We start from the raw sequence: 10,938 nt of genomic DNA on the forward strand, positions 1-10,938 counted from the left end.
GACTTGTTAAAGCGTGTTTTCCTGCCGTTATCTGGATCCTGGTGATATTTAGTCAGTAGATGGTGCTACTTGTTTCACTGTTAGCTACAGCTACCTATTTTAATGATCTTGAAGGCTCTGTGTGGAGAGGAAGTGTTATTCTCTTGTGGACAAGGTGGCTGTATTTTCCCATCTTCTGGAACTGATTGAATATATGAATGGAAAAATAAAGGAAAATACAACTGTCTTGTAGTACCCCACAAATGTGCTCTCCAGGAGGGAGGGAGGTAAGAATAAATGTGGTAACCTGTGCTATAATACTTCAAAGACAACAAATGTCAGTTCAAAGTAAAGGGTAGATAACCTTCCTCTGTTTGGGAAGTATGCATTACATACTTTTGCTACTACTACCAGGATCTCTGATTTTCATTTTTTTAATAATGGTTTTACTACTGTCACATGAGGATAGGCTGTATTTCTGACGTGTTTTGGTGCCACCTTTACCTGACAGCCTTTCTGGAACAGGTCTGGTGTCATCCAGTCTTGAAGCATTCTGAGGATCGATGCACCCTGAGGACAAAGGGAGAGGGGAGAAGATCATTCTACACAGGTTTAACACTGGATTTCCATTAATCTTAAAAGTAACATGTGGATGAATATTTTAAAAGGCAAAAATAGAAACTGTCCATCTGATGAAAGAAGTATTTCTTCCAATTCCTTCATGGCGTGGCATGCCTGTCTGCTGGAGCTTAATTCTAGATGTGAGAGTTGGTCTTTAGCTGTGATCAGACATGCATTTCCACATTCAGCTGTGCCAGCAGAAGGGCTCCTGAGCCCTGCTGCTGGGGGATTACTGTCTTGCCACTCTACCAGTTTGTGTGAGTTGGGCTCCCTGTTTCACTTTGAAGAGGACAAGGGTCCTCCTCAGAGTCTCTTCAGAAGCTGCTCTTCAAAGAGAGCAGCTGGAAACTAGCCCTGTCCAACAGCTCCAAAAATGCTGCAAGTCTAGGCCTTTACATGTTGGGAATGCTAACTCAACATTTAGAATGTGAATTGCTGAGGACTGGTGTAAGAGCTTTGGCCTCTGAAGCAGGGTAGAATTTGGACCAGAAAACTTACTTACTTGTGTGTCAGAGAAAAACAACAACTAAGACCTTGAAAGAAGAAAGAAACAAAGGGAAGACAGGAGAGAAAAGCAGAAGAGTCGCATGGAACAAAGAACAGAGTGGGGCACAAAATGATGAAAAACAAAAGCAGTGCAAACCCAATCTAAAACACAAAATACGATTTTAGGATTATCATATTTTCATTTTCCCAACTAAATCAAAGGGCAGCTGAGAGCCTAATGCCATGAATGGTTTAAAAATCCAGTTGACCCATGAAAACAAGAATGTTATGTGAATTCTCAGTAAATCCTGTCTCCTCTATTTAGGTGTCTGAGAATAACAACTAGATTGCAGAAGACATGGCAGAGGAGTGTTTGAAGAGATATGCCCCAAACTGCTTTCCAGACTGTTCTTGCAGAGACAAGGTGGTTAGCAGATGACTCTTTTCCTATACAGTAATTTAGTGCTCTTGCCATGAAATATGTTCAAAAGTGATTCAGCAAAATTTAGAACAGATATCCTTCATAAGGCTTTTTATGATTAATATAGTCATACATGTAAGGCCACGTGTGTGCACTAGGGTAGCTCAGCTACTCGACCTTGTCTATCAGCCACTTCTTACCTGATATCATCTCTCATAGACAGTCCCATCCCATTTATATTAAAAGTCAGAGTAGAAATACGCATTCATGCATGCATTTGGGAACAGTGAAGATTTCTTTTGCTTTAAATTGCAGTGTCTAGTTAGCCCCTTGCGTCTTCTACTACCACTTTTCAGTCCCTTCCCTCTGTTTTTGTTATTCCTCTGTAGTCCATGATGGAGTGCATTTGAGAATAACTCAGATACTCCTATAACTGGTTATAGGAACTCCAATGTTTTAATAATTTTCCTTTCTTTCGACTATATGAGGAGGTTCAGGGAAGTGACCTTGATTTGAATGGTTGACCTTGACTAATGGGGATATGTGTGGGGGGAGTCTTTTATCCACACCCACATAACTTCTCCTAAAAAGTTGTAGCAATTGCCAAGTATATGACAAGATTGTATATGGCAGAAATGTGGAACATTTAATCCTAAACTTTAGCTGGGAGGTTCCAAAAGTGTGGGGGTCCAAAAGCAAATTTCTAGCAGAACTTAAATTTAAGTATCTGCTTTTCTGAAAAGGTGATCAATGTTTGAACTACAAACACAAAAAAATCTCATTGTTACTTTAATAGAGTCTTTCAAACTAAGAGAGAGGATTAAACTGGAAAAGAGGTGAGATGCAATTACTTTTTAAGAGCAGATAAAAAAAATAATATACATTAATTGTGCAGTCACCAACTCAACTCTAGTACAGCTTTCCTAGGCACATAATGCCCTACTGATCATACAACAGTTAAAAGTTCCCTTACAGAATATACTGCAATGACTCCCCAGACCTTTAGGCACTTCATTAGAGTTTTAGGATTGTATAAGCCCTATAATTGCTCTGGTAAAACTAACAGAGAACATTCCAATTCATGCTTTATTTGTTTAGTGATGAATATTATTGTGAGGAGATTGTTTTTATAAGAAAAATGCAAAAGAGAAGCCAAAATAAAGAAACAAGTTAATTTTTGTCACGCATTTATATGTAAATACCAACAGAAATCTGAGCTAAATCTACATGAAGACTTTCTCATTCAAGCCAAATTATATCCCAAGCCAAATTATATCCCAAGCAGACTGTTCCCAAACAATGCACGAATCCTCAAGTGTTTTCACTTAAAAAGAAAAAAACGAGTTCATGTAGCAATTATCTAGGCACAAAGAGATGAGTAAAAGCTAGGATTTTTTTTCTCCATTGTTTTTTCAGCCCATGCAAAAGTATGTGTCTTGCTTAGATCACCACTAAAATACATTTTGGTCCAGAGTATTTGATTTAGCTCTGTATGTTTCTTAACTTTTGTTAGCTTGATTTAAGAACAGTGTTACACAATGCAGGTTTTCACAGAATTTATAATTTGACTGTGAGGCATTTATGATGCAATAAATAGTGGTTGTATTGTTGGATAGAGGATTTAACAATTGAAACCAGAAAAGTGATGGAAATGGATGGATCAAGTCTAGCTAATAAAAGTAATATCTACAGCTACAGACTAGTACAGATAAAGCTAAAGTCAATGCAATACATACTTTATGCTTAGCCAATAACTGGAGCTTGAAGGGAAAGCAACAAGCAGTATTTAATAATGGTGGATTTTGTGTGTTTAGTGGAAACTTGTTATGGCATCAGATAGGAAACACTGACCAACTCATACAAGAAGCTGTCAACACAAGCATGGTGTATGAGGCTCAGAAGCAACATGGGAGTTGGCTGGTTGAGGAGAGAGTGAGTAGAGTCCCAGCTCCTTCCTCATCTTAGTGGCATGTATGGTGGTGAGAGGGAAGAGGGACAGGGATGTTTCCTCTGTGCTTCTTCAGACTTGTCTCTTAATGCACTGAAAAAAAAATAACTAGAAGCAACAGTGTTGTCAGAGCCCTTGAGTCAAGGGACTCCCTGGTTAGATACCAGGGATTTTGGGGGACACATGTTTTGTTCCGTGTCTAAGGGTTGCCTAAGGACAAAATGGCTTTGGCTATATCTGCAATGGAGGGAGACAAGCTGGCTTCAGCTTTCTAGCGTGGATCCTAGCTGATCACATCAAAATGGTGATCCTCAGGATGGCTGCTCACCTCTCTAATGCTCTGGACCTCAAAGCAGTTTTCTGTAAGTGCTGAGCTCCTGGCTGCTGCCCCACACAGTGTCCTGGGTTCAGCTGTAGCAGTCATTTTTCTCCTTCTTAGTAGCTGGTGCAGTGCTGTTTTTTGGCTTTAGTCTGGGAACGACGCTGATAACACACCGATGTTTTTAGTTGTTGCTCAGTAATGTTTACTCTGACCAAGGACTTTCTCAGTCTCATGCTCTGCCAGGGAGGAGGGGAAGCTGGGAGGAAGCAGAGGCAGGACACCTGACCCAAACTGGCCAAAGGGGTATTCCATACCACAGCACGTCATGCCCAGTATAGAAACTGGGGGGAGTTACCCTGAAGGCCCAGATCGCTGCTCGGGTCGGGCTGGGTATTAGTCGGTGGGTGGTGAGCGGTTGTGTCCTCTCCCCTTGTTATTTCCCTTATCATTATTATTATTATTGGTAGCAGTAATGGTTTTGTATTATACCTTAGTTACTGGACTGCTCTTAACCTCAACCCATGGGAGTTACATTCTTTCGGTTCTCCTCCCCATCCCTCTGGGAGCTGAGGGAGAAAAGAAGTGGGGGGAGTGAGCGAGCGGCTGCGTGGTTCTGCATTGCTGGCTGGGCTTAAACTGTGACACACAGCTACTACTATTAGAGGCTGTGGGCAGAAGGAGGCTCCTGTGCACCCTGGTCACAGCAGCAGCTGGATTGCACCAGCATCCTGGTGTCTTGCTGCTCAGAAAAACCCAAGGTATTCATCCAGTCAGTTCCAGCTGGCTCCTGAGAGCACCTTTATGGGCACAGGTCCCCACCGCCACTGATAGGAACAATCCCAAGATGAGCATAAAGCTTGCAAATACCTAATGGAGTGTCCACTACCACCTCCCGGCCTACAGATTACTCCAAGTCAGTCCTGAACTCCACAGCTGTCAGTGAAATGTGGAGCTAACTTATCTCCCAGTCTAGGGCCAATGCCAGTAGAGGCTGGTGTAGTCCATCTTTGATAGGGCTTCTTGAGTGGCTGGGATACTGGGAGCAACATGAGACAGAAAGTTACTTTGCTATTTTCACTGCTTGGTTATACTGCCCCGAAGGTGAGATGGGAAAGTGAGAGAGAGGACACCTGCACATCTTCCCTTGCATCATCTACCCTTGCATTAGATTATGAGGCTTGACATAACTGGGCTGCATCAGCACATGAGGTGGTGGGAGAAGGATGTGCTTAGTATGTAGTTTTGGATAACTTTAAAACCAAAAACTCCAGTGGCAGAACCTGCTGACACTGTGATTTCCGTGCATGTCTGTGTGCAGGTTTGGTGCACGGTGGCTCTGGCTGTGCTGCTTCTCTCACAGTTGCTTTTGACTGAATCATCACTGACAATAGTCAGGAATGTCCTGGAAAAAGATCCACACAGACACAGCCCAAGTGGGTTGGGAGCTATTATTATAAGCTCCCCTGACCTTTATCTCCTCTCCCAAGCCCTCATTTTCTTTGCATCCAAAGTCACACCAGGAGGGTATGCTACCTTACTGTAGGATATCCCATCAAACACAGAGGTGATTTCAGATGGAGATGACACATCCACCACAATTGGATGAGAAGACTGCAAAGAGTCATCCATCATCACAGGAAGCACATCATCAATTAAAACCTGTTCAAGCTGAGAAAGAGAATGTGTTAGAATAGAAACAAAGGCAGGAGTATATGACTAATTTCACAAAATTGCTTGAACTGCAGCTTCTCTAGGGAGAGGCAATAGGAAAATGGAATGAAATTTTGCCTCCTTTAAAGAAGGACTTGCAAACTGCTGCTTTATGTCTGAGAGGGGAGGGATAAATTTTTTCCTTAACTAAGATAACTTCCATTTTTCAAATCCTGTTTTCCCATGTGTATCATAACACAAAACCCCACACAGTAGGCAAAAAAAAGAATTTGTATTACCAATTTCAGCAGTGTGACAATATCTGCAAAGCATTATGGGTTCCTCTTGCAAAAATGGAGCTGAGGAGGAAGGGAAGGAGGGAGGAAGGATGCAGGTTCCCCATCCCAAGGTTTATGATTTTTTTTAAAGGAATTATAATTATTATTTTTCTAAACAATTAAGTGGCCTGCAGTCAAAATCCCCTTACTTCCTAATCCATATTGGCTGAAAAAGACTAATTCTCTACTTAGTTTTCCTCTTCTACTACTCACTAGAATGCTAACACTGAAATGGCTCTAGATCTTAAATGAACATGTTATCTAAGTACAAAATGGTATTTTAAATTTTGGGTTCGTTAATTATTACTTCCCCCATTTTTTTTTTTTTTTTTTTTTTTTTTTTTTTGTAGGTAGCACAACAGATCCTCTACTTCAAAGTGTAAAAGAAGTGACCCAGGAATGATTTTATTCTCAGCCTCACATAACATACATGAGAAGAGAGAGTTATGGGGAGCAGGGAGGGAGGCAGCTGAAGCACCGAGTAAGCAATGCCTACTTCTAAAGTCACTAGGCAAAGGGGTGAGTAGATTTTGACAACAGGGTCAACCTTTGCAAAACCTACCCTGCTTCCTCTCATTGGCATATGTTATATATTTTCTAGTAGCCAGAATCTCATTACACTTGTACAGCTGAGGGAAATGTTGCACGTTATGTGCCATCGCATCTGTTTCGGAGGGGAGAAAGGAGAGAGCAAGAAGCCTCTCTTTATTCACTTCTGGTTGTTATTCCTGAGAGTATAATGCATATTTACAGTTACCATTTTGTCTGCAACCCCCTTAAAGTGACTTGAGTTGGTTTTGCTGCACAGCCAGTGCTGAGGGCCATCCTCTGTCACTACCTATTTTTGCACTGTGTGGAGTAGAGATTGAGCTGAGGCATTTAAAATGACACTTAAAACGCTGGCAGCAGCTGAATGGGAGGATCTGATATTTTCCTTAACAAACAGCCCAAGCTGTGGAGACAGGCCCAGGTTCCCAATCCTTAGACAAGTCCCATGAAGAAACATTACAGCCCAACTAAATAAATAAGGGAGAATCTCCATCTTCCAGTGTTAGACCTTTCAACAACCTTGCAAAATTGCTAAAGCTCTGTCCAGAATCCATCTAGGTATTATTTGCCATGATAACCAAACACTTGACCTACTTCATTAAAAAAGGATGACTTTTCCATGCAGACTAAAACTTTACAAAGTTTACTTTGACTAGTCTCAAACTATAACATAGGTAGGTAGAGAAGCTTAAAACAACTTTTTTTTATGTTGCACTGCACTATGTTAGTTTCCTAAAAATATACTTTAAGTCTTCATCATCCTTATCTAATTTTTACTCCTTTCCAAAATGCTCCCCTCAGCCCCACCAGTACTTCACAAGACAGAAATAATTACCATTTGCCAATCTGGTTCTGTGGCATTTACTCCCAGGAACTCAAAATAACTGGCAAATCCTTCGTTTAACCACAAGTCATCCCACCAATCCATGGTCACAATATTTCCAAACCACTACAATTATAAACATCGAAAGATGTAGTGTTAGCTAAATGGTAAATGTACATGTAATATATCACATTTCCACATATAACATTCATTTGTTCACTTTTCTTCCCATTGCCAGACAAAAATTACCATAATTCTGGGGTTTAAGTAGGAATTCAGACCTCACCTTGTGCTATAGCATCACTTTTACTATAAAATTACATATTACTGGGGAGATTGCTGATAATTCATGAGCCACTGAAAATATTTCATTTCTTCCCCTCAATTTGATGATTTGTGCCTATGAGAATATGCTTTCAGACAGCCTGTACAGTGTATAGTTGTCCCTATTTGTTTGCCCAAAAGAGACATCTGCACATGCAAATTAGTTTCTATAAGACATTTCAGAGCGATTTTCATAAACTAGCTCACTGTCTAGACCTGAGCATCTAACTTCCAGAGAAGAGCTCAAAGGCAGTAGGTAAAGCTCTAATGGGGAACTGTTTTAAGGTGAAACTTTGCAATCAACTTGTGAGCACGTGTAGAAGATCCTGAGATGGAGTTAACAACAGTATTTGCAAGATTAAAATGAAGCACTGTAAAAATGAGTTGTAAAAATATACCTGATGAACAAGCTCATGGGCTATCACAGCAGCTACTCTCTGTTTGTTGGAAGTGGCCGACTCATTGGGATCATACAGCAGGTTTGTTTCTCTGTATGTGATCAGCCCCCAGTTCTCCATAGCACCTGTCCCGAAATCTGGAATAGCTATTTTATCTACATTGAAAGAAAGAGAACATGATTACCACTCTATCCTTTATACCACTTACCTGGTCCCCTTTCTGTGTATTCACAGCCTGTTTTGCTTACCATCTGTGGTTCTGGCTTACCACTGCAGATTGCAGTCTGTAATCTGTGTTTAAGAATCTGGGAACTGGCCTAGGGCAGCTGATAGCAAGGCTCTACTGAGATTAATGGAGCTAGGATCAGTTGCACTACTGAGGATCTGTCCTGCGAGGTGATGGTATGCCACCTCCTAGAGCGTGCATATCATACATTATTTAATTTTGGCTCCAGAAATTAGTAGTATTGTCTGGGGATGTGTTGTAGGCAGTAAACCTCCTGAAACTATTTGCAGCATAATGAGGCATGTCATAGTTTGTCACACTGTTGTATGAAAAATATTTATTGACATGTTAACTGAAGTAAATCCCCCATGTAGTGAACAACATCTGCTTCTACTCCTGGCAATTTGTGGGGGTCACTCATTTAGGGCCATTAATCAATACAGGTTTAAATTAGAATTGTGGGTTCACTTGGCCTGGCATTTTCTTCTGCTAATGAAATCACATTATTTGGGGTTATTAAAAAAGTATAGGTGGATTTAAAACTGAATAGAACAGACAAACCACATGCTAACAGAAGATAGGGATTTTTCTTATTTTAGTTTAAACAATTTAATTACAGAATCACAGCTAATAGTCAGCCAAGGGCTTCATTGACAGTCAAAAAGGGAATCACAAAGAGAATGTCAATGCTAGAGGCCATAAATCAACATGAAACACAATATTTAAACAAATCATTATGCATAAACATATTTGATTTATCAGGGTTGATCTAGATGACTTTTCATACTGAGGGAACAACATCATAAACCCAGATCTGTTATCCAACAAATAGACATTCTGAGAGAAACAGTATAAAATCTACAAGAGCATCTACCCTCTGATAACGTCTGATCCAGGATTACCAGTCCACCCTGTAGTGCAGACAGGCCCCTATCCATACTCTTACAAAAGTTTGAATATGAAGCACAGTGAGATATAGTCTCAATTATTACTGGGTTACCAGTGTATGAAAGAGCTGGTTTCCCTAATTTGGCTGTCATGCAAACATATATTTTCAGTAAACTCAGATGATGTTTTTTGAAAGGAAGAGGTAAAAATGTGTTGTTAAAGTAACAGAAGTCAGCCTAATAGTACATATATGTACTAATAGGTACATGTATGAGCAGCCAGTAGAAGGTTTGCATAGCATTGTTAATCATATTCAAAGTTGTTTGTTTGTTTGTTTGTTTTTCCCCATTATATTGCCTTAACTTGTTTGTGGTTAATATTTTTCCATCCTTTTAAGTTCATGAACTAACTGAATTACCTCTTTGGAGGTCTTAGGAGGGGGCATTTCCAAAACTTCGATTGTATTCTCTACTTTATTAGTTCAAATAGCCCAAATCACATCCAGAGTCCAAATAGCCCAAGCTAAAGGATACCCAATTAGACTACTTTTTCTTTGCTTGTTTTGTAACCATGGGCAAAATCTGATAGTGTGTCCACTCTTGTTTAGCTTTGGGTCTTTATTTTGCCCAGCAGTAGAAACAACAAATTATATGCCAGACCACGCTCATTCTAAGTAGTGGATACGCACCCACTTTGCACTAAGGTTAATAAATAGTATGACTTTCTTTCCGGCAGTTTACATCTTCACTTATCTCACTGCTGACTTTTGTCAAGAAGTTCCCATGGAAGTGGTGCATATTTTTCTCAAACTTCTTCTGGCTCTATTTTAGCTCATTATGTTCCTTTGCTGATGACACCAATGCTTCCCTGATTTTCCACAAGACACTTGAAAATAACCACACCAGGACTGGTGCTTCAGTTCAGCAAACTGAACGGTGAGAACTGGTAACAAAACTGTTACTGAGACCAACCCTCGTGACATTTAAGAACATCTTGAACCACATGGTACAGTTTTAAAACATCCTGACATCATAGCAGCAGCTAGCAACTAAATGCTTTTGTGCTGTTTTCCACCAAAGCAGAGAGACCTTAAGGAGAAACATAACTGTTACAATGAATTAATAAAATGAATAAAAGTAAGTATTAATAATCACCTAGTTTTGGAAGAGAATAGCTCACATTAAAGTACTCTTCAAAGAAGTCGAATACAATTTTTGTTACATTTGCTGCGTATTCTGCTGTGTGTATTTGCAGTGGCTGGGCATAAACTCTCAGCTGTAAAACACAGAGTGACAAATCTTCAGTTAAAAGAAGTCAGAAGGTGCCAAGCATTGAAAAGTCATTTAACACACATACCTGTAACACTGCAGGTTTTCTCTAAGAGACTGGCCTGAACACTGAACTCTGTTCCATAACACATTGATTCCACAAAGTTTTTCAAATGTTGTATGTAAAGGAAACCAAGTCAACATAATCTATGCACTCTGTCCACAGTATGCTTAAATTGTAAACCTGCAAAACCCTTGTTCAGAAGCTCACAGTGGCCAAGCTTGGAGCAATGCCTTGATGCATACTAACCCCTCCTTCCCCAAGGCCTGGTTTTCTCAAGAAGGAAGCCTGGGCAAGCACAGTGGAAGGGAATCCACTTGTTCTGAGTAGTTCCTTGATCTAGAATGATCCCATCAGACTGATCTTTAGGAGCACAGCTATCTTGAAATCTGTCTGAAGCCCATAACACCTTATTTTCTTCAACTTTTCTACCTTTTCTGTCTATTATCATCACAATTTCCTCTTGTCCTTTTATGCTTGAAGATCTCAGACCCTTTGAAGTTAGTGTGTTTACCAAATCTGTAAGTCTTCCTAGGCATGCTGGCCCATGCAGGTTGAGTGTCTGGTTGCCCGGGATCTCAGGCCATACAGCCACCCAGTCACAGTTATGATTGCTGCTGGGCTGATGAACCTCTG

The 10,938-nt window shown here is 40.3% G+C and overlaps 1 protein-coding gene across 1 annotated transcript in view; it reads right to left on the reverse strand.

Moving 5' to 3' along the window:
- The window catches only part of ENPEP (glutamyl aminopeptidase (aminopeptidase A)), a 35,136-nt gene that overhangs the window by 12,222 nt on the left and 11,976 nt on the right, over positions 1–10,938 (reverse strand). The window contains exons 4-8 of the mRNA XM_010009134.1: positions 10,128–10,248; positions 7,860–8,014; positions 7,150–7,263; positions 5,311–5,445; positions 484–549 (exon numbers count right to left, since the gene is read on the reverse strand). Coding sequence (XP_010007436.1) covers positions 484–549; positions 5,311–5,445; positions 7,150–7,263; positions 7,860–8,014; positions 10,128–10,248 — 591 coding nt within the window. The remainder of the gene's footprint in view (positions 1–483; positions 550–5,310; positions 5,446–7,149; positions 7,264–7,859; positions 8,015–10,127; positions 10,249–10,938) is intronic.

The sequence above is a fragment of the Nestor notabilis genome, unplaced genomic scaffold (genome assembly GCF_000696875.1).
Source record: "Nestor notabilis isolate BGI_N333 unplaced genomic scaffold, ASM69687v1 scaffold3340, whole genome shotgun sequence".
NCBI classification, from domain to species: Eukaryota; Metazoa; Chordata; class Aves; order Psittaciformes; family Psittacidae; genus Nestor; species Nestor notabilis.